At 34.7% G+C, this 16,160-nt stretch overlaps 1 protein-coding gene and 1 non-coding gene across 2 annotated transcripts in view; both read right to left on the bottom strand.

Moving 5' to 3' along the window:
- Window positions 1-7,243: 7,243 nt before the first annotated feature.
- Window positions 7,244-7,350, bottom strand: LOC123209844. The gene has a single exon (XR_006501152.1). It is a non-coding gene; the product is annotated as a small nucleolar RNA R71 (small nucleolar RNA).
- Window positions 7,351-14,261: 6,911 nt separating this feature from the next.
- The window catches only part of LOC123197094 (protein TOPLESS-RELATED PROTEIN 2-like), a 62,100-nt gene continuing 60,201 nt past the window's right edge, over window positions 14,262-16,160 (bottom strand). Inside the window, exons 24-25 of the mRNA XM_044611303.1 lie at window positions 15,018-15,165; window positions 14,262-14,905 (exon numbers count right to left, since the gene is read on the bottom strand). Coding sequence (XP_044467238.1) covers window positions 15,067-15,165 — 99 coding nt within the window. The 3' untranslated portion in view covers window positions 14,262-14,905; window positions 15,018-15,066. The remainder of the gene's footprint in view (window positions 14,906-15,017; window positions 15,166-16,160) is intronic.

The raw sequence follows: 16,160 nt of genomic DNA, 5'->3' as shown, positions 1-16,160 counted from the left end.
TTCCGACTCACATGATGTCTACTTCATCGGGTCGAAGTCAAAGGACAGCTTCTGGAGGCTTGTTGTAGAGTTGCGCGAATGGTTGACCGACGATGTGAGTTGTCTATACTATATAATTTGATAAAAAGCTAGATATATTTATTAATAACTAACACGTGAACTTGTTTATACTATTTTAGCATGTGGATTCCTTTTTGGCTTTATTACGTCGGCAGCAGGATGATCACCAGTCGACTATCTCACAGCGTTGGACGACTGCCCACACATTCTTCGGAGGCCATATTGAGATGGCCTGGAAGAGTTGGCAGACCACACCGATTGGAGAGTTTGAGTTTTCGGGGCTCTTCACGAGGATGGTTGATGCATCGTACACCCCGGGGTTGTTGTACAAACCATGGGGGATGGTCGATCAGGTAGAGTTTATATATATTTATATTATATTCAATTGGTTAACGACAATGATAAGTAACTAAAATGTCTCATTGTTTATAGGTTTTCATCCCTATAAACTTCGAGAACGCACATTGGGTCGCCGGAGTTATAGATTTCCGTGAGTGGTCGATTACGGTGTACGATTCAGATGTTTCATATTCGGGGAATATAGGGACTCTGGAGCAGCGCATGCGACCGTACATGACCTTTATTCCCGCGTTATTAGAGGCGACGACTTTTTGCACAGCTTCTAGGAGGACTCCACGACGTGATCCCCTCACTTTACATCGAGCGTCGGATGTCCCTCAGCAGGGGTTGGGCTCCGGTGACTGTGGCGTCTTTATGTTGCGATTTTTTGAGTATTTGGCGTTGGCACGGAGCTACGTTTTTCCCCGAGAGTCGTCTACCTCTATGCGTCGACGATTAGCGACACAGTTGTATTTTCATTGTATCGAGTAGCTCACGGATGTATATTTATAGTTATTCCTATGTTTAGATGTATATATTTAGTGTATGTTCATATGTATATGATATACTTTATTTGTGGTTATATATGGATGTGTATCGTATTTGAGTTCATTTTTTAAATAATCTTGTCATGAATTCTAAAAGTTGAAAAACCCTAAAATGAAAACAATCAAAAAATTCTTTAAAAATCTGAAAAATACGAGTCGATATCTCGTAAAACGGTGAAATCCGAAAAAACAGAACTGAAATTCAAATTCTAAAAGTTGAAAAACCCTAGAATGGCAACAAACAGAAAATCCTTCAGAAATCTGAAAAATACGAGTCGATATCTCGTCAAACGGTGAAATTCGAAAAAACGGAACTGAAATTCGAATTCTAAAAGTTAAAAAACCCTAGAATGAAAACAATAGAAAAATTCTTCAGAAATCTGAAAAATATGAGTTGATATCTCGTAAAACGGTGAAATCTGAAAAAACGAAACTGAAATTCAACTTCTATAAGTTGAAAAACCCTAGAATGGCAACAAACGGAAAATCCTTCAGAAATCTGAAAAATACGAGTCGATATCTCGTCAAACGGTGAAATTCGAAAAAACTGAACTAAAATTCGAATTCTAAAAGTTGGAAAACCCTAAAATGGCAACAATCAAAAAATCCTTCAGAAATCTGAAAAATACGAGTCGATATCTCGTAAAACGATAAAATTCGAAAAAACGGAACTGAAATTCAAATTCTAAAAGTTGAAAAACCCTAGAATGGTAACAAACGGAAAATCTTTCAGAAATCTGAAAAATACAAGTCGATATCTCGTCAAACGGTGAAATTCGAAAAAACTGAACTAAAATTCGAATTCTAAAAGTTGAAAAACCCTAGAATGAAAACAATCGAAAAATTCTTCAGAAATCTGAAAAATACGAGTTGATATCTCGTAAAACGGTGAAATCTAAAAAAACGAAACTGAAATTCAACTTCTATAAGTTAAAAAACCCTAGAATGGCAACAAACGGAAAATCCTTCAGAAATCTGAAAAATACGAGTCGATATCTCGTCAAACGGTGAAATTCGAAAAAACTGAACTAAAATTCGAATTCTAAAAGTTGAAAAACCCTGGAATGAAAACAATCGAAAAATTCTTCAGAAATCTGAAAAATGCGAGTTGATATCTCGTAAAACGGTGAAATCTAAAAAAACGAAACTGAAATTCAACTTCTATAAGTTAAAAAACCCTAGAATGGCAACAAACGGAAAATCCTTCAGAAATCTGAAAAATACGAGTCGATATCTCGTCAAACGGTGAAATTCGAAAAAACTGAACTAAAATTCGAATTCTAAAAGTTGGAAAACCCTAAAATGGCAACAATCAAAAAATCCTTCAGAAATCTGAAAAATACGAGTCGATATCTCGTAAAACGATAAAATTCGAAAAAACGAAACTGAAATTCAAATTCTAAAAGTTGAAAAACCCTAGAATGGTAACAAACGGAAAATCTTTCGGAAAACTGAAAAATACGAGTCGATATCTCGTCAAACGGTGAAATTCAAAAAAACTGAACTAAAATTCGAATTCTAAAAGTTGAAAAACCCTAGAATGACAACAATCGAAAAATCCTTCAGAAATCTGAAAAATACGAGTCGATATCTCGTAAAACGGTGAAATCCGAAAAAACGAAACTGAAATTCGAATTCTAAAAGTTGAAAAACCCTAAAATGGCAACAAACGAAAAATCCTTCAGAAATCTGAAAAATACGAGTCCATATCTCGTAAAACGATGAAATCCGAAAAAACGGAACTGAAATTCGAATTGTAAAAGTTGAAAAACCCTAGAATGGCAACAAACGGAAAATCCTTCAGAAATCTGAAAAATACGAGTCGATATATCGTAAAACGGTGAAATTCGAAAAAACGGAACTAAAATTCGAATTCTAAAAGTTGAAAAATGAAAATGCCTTTACAATGTAAAATATCCAAAAACCCCTCGTATTTATCTAAAATTATTTTAATCCCCATAATGAGTGAGGGGAGTTATATAAATGAAGGGAAGGGTAATTTTGACATTTTAGAAAAAGTTTGAAATAAATAAATAAATATCAAAATACCTTTATAATGTAAACTATCCAAAAACCCCTCATATTTATCTAAAATTACATTAAAACCCCATAGTAAGTGAGAGAGTTATATAAATATGAGGGGAAGGGTAGTTTTGGTATTAAAAAAAGTCATAGGCATTTTTTTTTTGAAACAGTGATTTTGGGCATTTTGGCTTGAAAATAGTGATTTTGGGTATTTTTGCTTAATGGGAGGGCATTTTGGCCATTTTTTAAAATTTCCCTAAAATATAAGTTGTGATGACACAAGTTTTCAGTCAAAATTGACTTTGATAAGATATTACTCAAAACCCTCAATAGGAGAAAGACTTAGATGATGTTTGGTTGGGAAAAATAAAAAATTACTTGTTACTCTCTATTTTATTATTAATATTTTTTTGCTTGATAATCAAATAATAAAATATTTTAATAATTTTTTATTATTAATAATAATATCAAAAATAATATAAGATATAATATTATTGCCTTTGCCTTTAAAAAGTGAGGTGTAAAGGTGCATGTTTTTCCCCTAAATATACTTTGACAAAACATTGGTCAAAAGACTTACACTTGAAGAAGGCCAAACGACTATTTCCCACCCAAGGTTTAGCGTTTTCTCAAAAGTCCCCCCTTTAACTATGGAAACACCAAACACCCACCCATGGCCAGTTAGATTTAACCAAACCCTAACGGTGGTAGGGGTAAAATCGTCATTTTAGCTATAATATTAAAAATAAACTAAAATAGAATCTATTTTGCCCCCCTAAACTTTAAAAACTGAAATTTTCCCCCCGCCTAAGTTTTAAAAAATGGCAGTTTCACCCTAGGGTTTGGTTTTGAAATCTCCGACGACCTCTCCGGCTCCGTTGCCGACGACCGCTCCCTCCGGAAGCAACCTCTCCTTCCGACGATCTCTTTCCTCCCATTTGGAGGTCCGAACGGTGCCCGGAGACGCCGTAGGAGACGAAGACTTCGTCGGGAAGACGAAGTTCTTCGTCTTCCCAGACGAAGCCGACGCCGTCGTCTTCGTCTGGGAAGACGATCGTCTTCCCAGAAGAAGACCTCTGGGAAGACGACCGTCTTCCCAGACGAGGACGACGGCATCGGCTTCGTCTGGGAAGACGAAGAACTTCGTCTTCCCGACGAAGTCTTCGTCTCCCACGGCGTCTCTGGGCGCCGATCGGACCTCCAAATGGGAGGAAAGAGATCGCCGGAAGGAGAGGTTGCTTCCGGAGGGAGCGGCCGTCGGCAACGGAGCCGGAGAGGTCGCCGGAGATTTCAAAACCAAACCCTAGGGTGAAACTGTCATTTTTTAAAACTTAGGCGGGGGGAAAATTTCAGTTTTTAAAGTTTAGGGGGGCAAAAGGAGATAAAATTTTCAGCCGTTAGGGTTTGGTTAAATCTAACCGGCCATGGGTGGGTGTTTGGTGTTTCCATAGTTAAAGGGGGGACTTTTGAGAAAACGCTAAACCTTGGGTGGGAAATAGTCGTTTGGCCCTTGAAGAAAGGCTTAAAAGATAATACTTTTATAATTGTGGTTTAGATTATTATATTTTAGTCCAATTATTTTAAATATTATATTTTGTACCTTCTTTTTCAAATTATTACTAGTTTATTCATTTCCAAGTCAATTCCATTGGTCGTTAATCCAAAAGGTTTCATCTCAACTCAAGCCTGTGTATTGTTGTATTTGCCATTGATTTTTAACTAAATTTGCTCAATTTGACTCAATGTTTAGCTTGATTCAAATTGAAATTTCAATTTTATAATTTAGTTTGAGTTTAATTATAATTCTTATTCAATATAATTATCTTATTGATAACATTATTTATCTTGTTAGCAATCTCTAATAATATTTTCAATCAATTTAAAAAAGTTCAATCTCAAACTAATTATTATATATTCAAGTTAAACTTAACTCATATTTAAATTTGATTTAATTCGAATTGAATCCTAATTGCTTAACTAGTCTGAGAGCACTTTTATGACAACAAATTTTTGCAACAAATTGTAGGCAGAGTCCATGAATTTTCAGAGTGGGTCAAGGCCTCACAAGAAGGCTAATAGGCTATCACAATGTTAAATACAAAAGTTAAAAAATAAAAAATTTATATCTTGTGTGTCAACCTGCAAAAGCTATGAAATTTTATAACCCATCGTGAAGTGAGATCTGTTGGCCTTCAAACTTACTAAGCCAACACAACCCGCTTGCAAGCCTTGGTGTATAGCACATTGTGTGACATGCTAGACATTAACATGTTTGGTTAGAAACAACTCGACCCATTGCCCATACATCATCTTGTCAATGGTCGAGCAAACATGCCATTAAACCACATATCATTCCAAAGACCCAAATAAAAATCCTAATCCCAATGATAAGGCCATTAATTGTTACTATTTTGATTTATAATTCCCTTGTGTTGTGTGGAAATTTGATTTAATCTAATAGAATTACTTATCTTTTTGCTTTTAGGAAGCTTTGAGCAATTTTGGAATAAATAGGGCCAAAAAGAGGAAAAACTGGAGCAGATATATTAAACTGGAAATTTCGTAATGCAGACTAGGCGTGGGCACGTGAAAGATGAGAGCAGAATCCAAAAAACAGATCTGAACGCCCAGATCAGCTGCAAGAGTCCAGAAAATATTAAGATTTGCTTCCCAGGAAAAGGATAATCACCAGCTGGAAAGAGGATTAATTGAGCTAAATAAGGAATGATATTTTTGGAAGAAGGATTTATATTAAAAATACATATCTTTTCCTTTCTTTTTGGGAAGATATGTATCACTTTGCTTGATTGGATTAGGAGATTAGGATTGATTTCAATTTCCAGATTTTTAGTAGGAAGATAATATATATAAACTCTTATTTTTATTTGAGAATTATCAACCATTGTAATTAGAGAATTAGAGAGAAAAACATGGTCTACAGTGGCTGAATAATTTATCTTGGTTGAAGGGATCTGAAACCATGGAACTACAATGATTGTGAGATTTATTTTGTTCTTTAATGCATCTTTTTGATTATTTGAGTATTGATTATCTTTCTGAATTATTTGTATTGATTGTGTTGGTTGATTTCTAAGGCGCGCGATTAGTTTATCAATTAATATAATCTACGGCTAGTTTAGGTGCTGAATCCGTAATTGTTCAATCCATCTAATCGAAGTGGCAACTAAGTTTATCGTTTGCTGCGTCAGAAGCGATAATCCTAGGGAAATAATCAACTAGATTAAATGCAACGTCGTACGTTTGTGTTGTCTTGTTTCGTTGGTCTTTCTAATTCGTAATGCTATTGTTTAATTAAATTCGAGATCGTATCCGGATTATTAATCAATAAGGGTTAATTGGAATACATGTTTTTGATTAACTAATCGTAAGGAATGACAGGTTAATTCAATACCACAACGAATATTCAATTAATTAATTTGATATTTTGTTTCGATGATCAATCGTAGTTCCAATGGTGGATGTGACCGAAGACCAAGGTTTGTTAAATCGATTTATTCCTTTTAGATTATTTTACTGAATTTTTAATTAGTGTTTTTCATTATAGTTTGCATTCACTTCAAAACCCCCCTTTTCATTTATTTGTTTCGATTTATTTGTGACGACATACTAATCAAAGCTCTTCGAGGGATCGATCCCTACTTTCCTTTACTACATTTTTGTTACAGGAATTTAGGATTTAATTTGGGTGTCAACGACAGCACGTACCAAATTTTGGCGCCGTTGCCGGGGAGTTTTTACTTTGTATGTTCGTTACGCGATCTTTGAAACAAGCTAGTTTACAGTTTGATCCATAAATTGAAAAGACTGCAAAAGGGCTGAGAAAAGAAGCGAAAAGGAGACTGCAAGCACACAGATCTGCTTGCGAAACAGAGGAAAACATGGCTGAAAATCAGACTTTACGAGAGCTTGCTGCTCCAAATTTAAATCAACAACCACACTGCATTACTTTTCCGAATTTAGATGTTAATGCCACCTTCGAATTAAAATCTGGACTAATTCATCTTTTACCTATTTTTCGTGGTTCCGCAGGTGAAGATCCTCATAAACATTTACAAGAATTTCATGTGGTGTGCACCGGAATGAAACCGAATGGAGTAACCGAAGAACAAATCAAGATGAGGGCTTTTCCGTTTTCTTTGAAAGATGATGTGCAAGATTGGTTGTATTATCTACCCGCTGGAAGTATCACTACTTGGCATGAGATGAAAAGATTATTTTTGCAGAAATTGTTTCCAGCATCAAGAGCAGCCAGTATAAGGAAAGAAATCTGTGGCATTCGACAGCATACTGGAGAGTCTTTATACGAATATTGGGAGCGTTTTAAAAAACTTTGTGCAAGCTGTCCCCATCACCAAATTAGTGACTAGCTGCTTATTCAATATTTCTACGAAGGACTTCTATCAAATGAGAGAAATATGATTGATGCAGCAAGTGGTGGAGCATTGGCTGACAAAACACCTGAAGCAGCCCGGAATTTAATTGCAAATATGGCGTCGAATTCACAACAATTTGGAAATAGATTAGACCATTCGTCTCGGCGTGTCAATGAGGTAAATATATCTTCTCTTGAAAGCCGACTTGATGATCTAACTACTCTTGTACGTCAAATGGCTGTAGGAAAAACAGAGGTAGCGAAAGTTTGCGGAATCTGTTTGGTAGGAGGACATCCAACTGATATGTGCCCAACACTTCAGGAGGACTGCTCTGAACATGCTAATGCAGTGGGCGGATTTTTAGGACAGCAGCAACGAAATCATAATTATAATCCTTATTCGAATACCTACAACTCCGGTTTGAGAGATCATCCTAATTTTCGTTATGGGAATGCAAATGCGAATCAGCCTTCGAATAATTTTCAGCCATACCAGCAGCATTATATTCCTAGACAGCAGCAACCAACTCAAATTTCTGATTCAAATACATCTCTTGAAGATATTGTTAAAAGTTTGGCTACTAACACTGTGAAATTTCAGCAGGAAACCAGAGCCAGCATTCAAAATCTAGAAAATCAAATGAGTCAGATGGCTACTGCAATTAGTAGGCTGGAAGCACAAAATTCAAGCAAACTGCCATCACAAACTGTGATGAACCCAAAGGAGAATGTTAGTGCCATAATGTTGAGGAGTGGAAAGGAGCTGGAGATGCCAATTAAAGCACAACTTACACCAACATAGCCAGCAGAAAACAGAGAAGAATTGGCAGCAGAAAATAATTCTTCCGAAAAGGTAGCGACAGGTAAATATCCTTCTTTCAGCGAATACAAACCTGTTCCTCCTTTTCCTGAAGCTTTAAAACTGAAGTATGAACGTAATGCGGATTTATATGAGACCTTTCGAGACTGTGAAGTCAATATTCCACTGTTTGATACAATAAAACAAGTGCCTCGCTATGCTAAATTTTTGAAAGAGCTGTGTACATTGAAAAGAAAGCAAAAACTCAAAAGGTATGAAAAAATAAAGGTAGGAGAAAATGTTTCAGCCATAATTCGCAAAAATCTTCCTGAAAAATGCAAAGATCCAGGTATGTTTTGCATCCCTTGCATAATAGGAGGCACAAAAATTAAAAAAGCCATGTTAGATTTAGGAGCATCTATTAATGTAATGTCATATTCCATTTATTCTGCTCTTAATCTTGGACCTTTAGAAAAAACTGGCACAGTTATTCAGTTGGCCGATAAATCAAATGTATATCCCAAGGGGTTAATTGAAGATGTTCTTGTTCAGGTTAATGATAAATTAATTTTTCCAGCTGATTTTTATGTTCTTGACATAGAAAATAATGATCAATCTGCACCTATTTTGCTAGGAAGACCCTTTCTGAAAACAGCTAAAACGAAAATTGATGTTCACAAAGGCACACTGACCATGGAGTTTGATGGTGAAGCTGTCCAATTTAATATTTATGATGCTATGAAATATTCTGATGTGGATTTTCCTGTGTATTCAGTTGATTTAATTGATTTTCTAGCACATGATGTACTTGATGGTGATGATGAGTTAAAGGTGGCTAACCATAAAAATATTTTGAAAGAAAGAGATGAATTTAAATTAATTTCAGATGTGCAGAATGCAGGGACAGAGATGAATGACCTCAGAGAGCTGAAAAATACAGGTAATTTATTTTATATTTAGCTGCCAGAGCCTAATGAAAAATTGTTACCTTCTATTTTGCAGGCACCAGAGCTGGAGCTGAAATCTCTTCCAAATCACCTCAAATATGTGTACCTTGGAGATGGGGAAACCTTACCAGTGATCATTTCCAGCAAGTTAAATGAGCAGCAAGAAAAGAAACTGGTGCAAATTCCGAAAAAGCTAGAGATTCAAAGCTTAGCGACATCAAAAGTATTTGAAGTTAATGGTCATAGACTCAAATTGTTTTACAAAGGAATGCCAGTTGAAAACATCAGAGAAGTGGAGCTGAAAGATCCCGGATAAATAGATGAAGGCATTACGTCGAGCCGACGACTGTAAACAAAGGCGCTACTTGGGAGGCAACCCAAGCTTAATTTTGATTAATGCTTCAATTTTAATTTTTTTTTAAACATTTGTTTTTAATTTCGGTTTATGTGTTCCAATTTTTAGTTTTAAATTTCGGTTTTAGGATGTTTAGATATTTAATTAGCAATTATTTTATGATTTTTTTTATTGGGTTTATTTTAATTTATTTTCAAGTTACTGTTCAATCGTCTTCTTCCTGCTGCAGGTCCCAATTAGCCTTCTATCAATGTTCACGAGGGGAGGAATCTGCATTTTGGTATTTTGGAACTGGGTCATGTGCTTCCGTCAAAAGTCCAGCTTCTGCTTTGCTATTTTCTTAAATTCAAGGGGGTCATATGATTTAGTGTGATTATATGGCTGGGTTTATTTGCTTCCAGAGACCAAATTCGCCAAACCTACGCTTCACAATTTCTCTCCACCTAAAATAAAAACCTAGCAGCCCCTTTCCTCATTCTGCAACGCCATGGTCAGAACCCGTTCACAAGCATCAAAGAGCAGCAAAAACCCACCCATCGGAGGCCTCCTACACCAGAGCTGTTATCGAAATCTGAAGAATCCTCCATCAATTGCAACTCTCCAAAAATTCGAACTACTGTTCCTTTTCCCCAAATCCAGAGAAGTCTTCTTTCCCTTTTCTTTTAAATTTCAGTTCTTATTATATTCTGTTTTGTTTAAACATTGAGGACAATGTTTAGTTTAAGTGAGGGGGAGGGTTTATTTGTGTTTTCTGCTGTTTATTTTTTTGTTGTGTACTATTCTGTTCTTCAGTTTTATTTTATTTATTTATTTTTTTTTCCTGCTCTGTTTTGTTTACTTGTTCTGTTCTTCTCTGCTCTAGTCTTCTCTGTTCTATTTTTCTATTCTGTTTCGCTGTCAGTTTTTTTTTTTTTTTGTTGTTTTGTCGTCCTTGTGTTAGGCGTATTCTGTTATGCCTAAAAATTTTTGCTTTGTTTTGTCTATGTTGCTGCTCCTTACTGGATAAAGTTTGATTTTTGTGGTAGCTAGTGTATCCTTCCCTGTTTTGAGTCAGCTAAATAGTCCATTAATCTCACTTTGAATAAATTAATTTGTATGCATGCCTTGGAATTTAGCCGATTCAATAGGAGAGCATTGTACACTGATTTGTTAGATTAATTAGGGGTATGCATTTAAACAAATTTTGATAATTGAGTGCTCGAGTTTGTTTGAAGTTGAGGTGAATTTAATTAACTTGTGAGTTTTGAGCCGAAAAAGATTGAAACATTCATATCAATCTATGTTTTCTTTGATGAGTGATATTCTTCCATGTGAATATATCTCTAGAACTTGCTTTGAACCGTTTTGAGACCACATTGAAATATGCATGCATGAAAATGATAAAGGCATTCTTGTTCGAACATTTTAGCTTAAAAAGCCAACCTATGTTAATTTCCCTAGTTAGCCCCTTGAGCCTTACAAAACCCTTGATTCTTTGTGCTAAAACCATATTACAAACCCAAGCCTTCAAGTAAAAAAAAATCCTCACCCAACCATGAAAATGAGCAAGGCATTTAAACTAAAATTTGTTGCTTGGTGAATTTGTTGTCTTGAGAAATTTAAATGTGGGGGAAAAGGGAACTTAATTGTATAAGAAGAGATGATGAAAAGAAGTTGGCATGGAGAGTACTATTGAGATTGCCTTATATTGTTATCTTTGCTACCCAATTCTCTTATTTATTCGAGTAAAAAAAAAAAAAATAGAAAGAAAAGAAAAAATGTTGTAACATTCAAGAAAAAAAAAAAAAGAAAAGAAAAAAAAGACAGAAAAGAAAGAGAAAAAAGGAAAAGAAGTTGAAAAAGAGAGAAGGGAAAGGCAATGGCAAGTAGCAAAGAAATGTGGTGAATGTGGTGGCTTTAGCTTGACATTTTTGTTCCCCTTGTGTGTTTAAATGTTTTGTTAATATTCATGGTTTTAACCTTTTGTATCCATTAATCCTTACCTTTACCCAAAACCCCATTACAACCCAAAATAAAGTCTTTTTAATTTATGCATGTATATAATCTAAGTGGTGGAGATTTGGTGTATAAGCAAGCTTATGGTAGAATGTTTGCATTGGAAGAATTTGAGCGAAACACCGAACCATTAAACACATGAGTGATATGAGTGATAACCGTGAGGATGATTCACCAAAGCTTTATACATGCTTTAGAATGTGATTATCTTGATTTGTCTTTGTGCATATTTCCTTGTAAAGTTTGATAATGATGTGTGTTGAGGCTTGAATCTTGGTTGGTTTGAATTTTAAGGTATGCACACTTTTTGGTATCGTGAGAAAAGAGATTGATGGAACCTTTTTGAGTTTGTTTTGTTTTGTTTTGTTTTTGTTTTACTCGAGGACGAGCAAAAGATAAGTGTGGGGGAATTTGATAAGGCCATTAATTGTTACTATTTTAATTTATAATTCCCTTGTGTTGTGTGGAAATTTGATTTAATCTAATAGAATTACTTATCTTTTTGCTTTTAGGAAGCTTTGAGCAATTTTGGAATAAATAGGGCCAAAAAGAGGAAAAACTGGAGCAGATATATTAAACTGGAAATTTCGTAATGCAGACTAGGCGTGGGCACGTGAAAGATGAGAGCAGAATCCAAAAAACAGATCTGAACGCCCAGATCAGCTGCAAGAGTCCAGAAAATATTAAGATTTGCTTCCCAGGAAAAGGATAATCACCAGCTGGAAAGAGGATTAATTGAGCTAAATAAGGAATGATATTTTTGGAAGAAGGATTTATATTAAAAATACATATCTTTTCCTTTCTTTTTGGGAAGATATGTATCACTTTGCTTGATTGGATTAGGAGATTAGGATTGATTTCAATTTCCAGATTTTTAGTAGGAAGATAATATATATAAACTCTTATTTTTATTTGAGAATTATCAACCATTGTAATTAGAGAATTAGAGAGAAAAACATGGTCTACAGTGGCTGAATAATTTATCTTGGTTGAAGGGATCTGAAACCATGGAACTACAATGATTGTGAGATTTATTTTGTTCTTTAATGCATCTTTTTGATTATTTGAGTATTGATTATCTTTCTGAATTATTTGTATTGATTGTGTTGGTTGATTTCTAAGGCGCGCGATTAGTTTATCAATTAATATAATCTACGGCTAGTTTAGGTGCTGAATCCGTAATTGTTCAATCCATCTAATCGAAGTGGCAACTAAGTTTATCGTTTGCTGCGTCAAAAGCGATAATCCTAGGGAAATAATCAACTAGATTAAATGCAACGTCGTACGTTTGTGTTGTCTTGTTTCGTTGGTCTTTCTAATTCGTAATGCTATTGTTTAATTAAATTCGAGATCGTATCCGGATTATTAATCAATAAGGGTTAATTGGAATACATGTTTTTGATTAACTAATCGTAAGGAATGACAGGTTAATTCAATACCACAACGAATATTCAATTAATTAATTTGATATTTTGTTTCGATGATCAATCGTAGTTCCAATGGTGGATGTGACCGAAGACCAAGGTTTGTTAAATCGATTTATTCCTTTTAGATTATTTTACTGAATTTTTAATTAGTGTTTTTCATTATAGTTTGCATTCACTTCAAAACCCCCCTTTTCATTTATTTGTTTCGATTTATTTGTGACGACATACTAATCAAAGCTCTTCGAGGGATCGATCCCTACTTTCCTTTACTACATTTTTGTTACAGGAATTTAGAATTTAATTTGGGTGTCAACGACAGCACGTACCACCCAACATTTTGGAACAGTAACAGAATGACATGGTAATTTAACACGCATCCATGAATATACTCTCTTATTACATCCCATAACCTTATAAAAAATTAATTACTTCTTATCATTCGAGAGTATCTCATTAATATAATTATTTTACCTTGTTGAGTAATAATAAATATAAATCTCTGCAAATCGATTGAATCTCAATTGTGTACACAATTGTAACCCAACCTATAAATCAATAAAATAAAGGATTCAGCTGAGACAAAAGACCCTAACTAGTCTCCACATATTAGCAACACATTGTCCTGCAGCACATTATTATACCAAAATCTTTATAATAAAATCTAAATAATATAATTGTGGATATAAATTTCGAAAACACAAGCTGAACCAACTTTTAAAAAAATGTTCTTTTTTCAAGTATTTAACTATATCATACAAAAAAAAAAAGACAAATCAATACCATTAGATCAAATATCACATATATTATATTAAAAAATTAGACAATATTGACAAACAAGTGAATCTTAAGGTTGGATAAGATAAAAGTTTCACGATAACAATTCGGATCAAACAAATCATATTTGAATATGAACAAATCAGACATGATCTTAAAATCAAACCAAAGATAGAAAACAATTTCATAAATGAGTCAAGTTCAAATATTTGAATCTGAACTCAATCAAACTGAGTTCAAAATTAAAAAGCTTTCGAACCAAATTCAAGCCTATCTGAGCTTGAGTTTAAATTCAACTCATTATCTCAAGCTAACCTTTATTCGAGCTTGACTTGGATTTAATTCATCCTTAGATAATGACTAAATTAACCTTGTGTGAAAAGAAGAATGATCTCAAAGACTAGACTTTCACTCTCTATCTCAAACCATTACCATTTTCTTCTCTAATTCCAAGAAAACATTTTATACATCCAGAATTTGAACCATAGAGTAAAATAAATCATATAAAATTAATTTTCTGAGGAATAAGAAAAATTTTAAATTCATGCACCAAAAAAGAATATGAACTCGACTAGAATTTCTACTGTACAAAAAAATGAAGCCAATTGGGAAGAGAAGTGCAAGTATAAATTAAACATCTTTGCAATGGAGCAGCCCAAAATAAACAAAAGAAAAGGCTGGTTTCAATACAAAAGCAGACAGGCATGGCAACAATGACAATTTTCATTCCAAAAACCGTTAATGTATATAACATCATACAAGGAAAAGCTTCTAAAGTGTCATCAAATCAGCTTGTTGAAGCCGGGGTGTGTTCTCAGTTTCAGATAAAATATTTCTCTCTAGAATTTCATGTAGCAAAACAGCCAACGAGAAAAACAATTTACAACAGATATAGCAAGGCGTGATTTGGAGGAAGTTAAAGAGTGAAAAGGATGATGTTCAATACTAAGAACCGAAAAAAATGTGCAGCACAATGTGTCTATACTCCTTGTTGTCTAACCTTTCTCATCTTATATGCCACGGCAGTTACCTGGGAGGGAGCTCTGATGGTTGACCAGCCAAAGAAGGATTTGACGAATTAGAGGAGAGGGATCCACTGTCTTGGGAGGGTGTACCACCCCAGTTCAACTTGGTATCAGAAGGCACGACTACATGCACTGCTCCATCACTCATGCCACGAGCGGTTTGATTAGGCTCAGATGGATGAGCCACTATAACAAAAGGATAGGTGGTAGTGCTGCTGCTGCAGAAAATATATTGTCAGTGACGGATGGCTTCCTACTGCTTTGAGATTTTGATACAAGGAAGTTAATGAAAAATTTTTGAAACCTTTGAAGTGGTTTTTATATACTTACCCAGTGAAGGAAGGTATGTAGGCAGAAGCTGCTATTCTACATCAGAGCCTTAAATTGTCCACATCAAAAACTGCAGCAGCACCGGTAAACCATCACATGAATATATTGCACTTGAAATGGGAGCGGGGAGTGTATCTTTTGGAGACCACTACAAGTTATAAATACATAGCATAAGCGCATAGTAACATTTGCCAGGCTTGTTGCAGCACCAGCAATAAAACTTCCAACAAAGTGTGATAAGCCATGCACAAGGCTTCTAGCATACCATCAATAAAAATGCATTCTGGACGCCTTTACACTAGCTGGTCAAGGTGGAATTAGTACAGTGGTGATAATAAGCTACATAACCTACTCTTTTAAGCAAACAAGAATATGTGATTTGGGTCTCATTAACTTATATTATCATGATGCTATGTTTCCACATAATTTAATTGAATTGAGATCATGATCATATAAATTATCATATGGTTAGTTTACTTAAAGAGAGAGCGAACTGATGGCACACTAAAACAAGATGAGATGGAAGCAAAACTTACAGAGTGTGAACATTCGAGCTTGCTATCATAAATGGAAATTTGGCTATCATGAAACACCAATAGATGTGTTTGATCGTTATGAAACTGGACTTTAGTTTCTCCGACAAGAGAGGATTGATGGCCAGCTGGTGCTTGTATGAACTTGGTTTCAGCTTCTCCCGTCTATCGATGCTCCACATACATAGCTGTATCAAAATAATTGAGTCTAAATAAATAACTTATTATGTTATGGACATCAAAAACCCAGAGATAGCATTAAAGAGAAAGCTTCAACATAATTTTTGGGACCTAAATTGAAATTCAATAGCATTTAGAAGCAACTGCAGAAAGCCACTGTTGAAACTTGTAGAAAATTAAAGTCTTTCTTCATTTGCATGATTGACTATTCTTTTTAGTGTATTAAGTGATTAGCTTTGCAGGTGGTAGAATATTTTCCTCTCTTGATTTCATTTGTAAACCCTATATAACTTACATTTTCCCTCCCTTAAGACTTATTTTGATTTAACATTACAGCCAAGGAATTTGAACTCAAGACACTTGGCTCACTTGGCACAATCCCAAGTTAAATAACACATCATAATCTAGAAGTCACATCAAAAACTCCAGC

This window comes from Mangifera indica, chromosome 2 (assembly GCF_011075055.1).
Source record: "Mangifera indica cultivar Alphonso chromosome 2, CATAS_Mindica_2.1, whole genome shotgun sequence".
NCBI classification, from domain to species: Eukaryota; Viridiplantae; Streptophyta; class Magnoliopsida; order Sapindales; family Anacardiaceae; genus Mangifera; species Mangifera indica.
The sequence above is the reverse complement of the archived record's forward strand: the minus strand, read 5'-3'. Positions and strand labels throughout refer to the sequence as shown.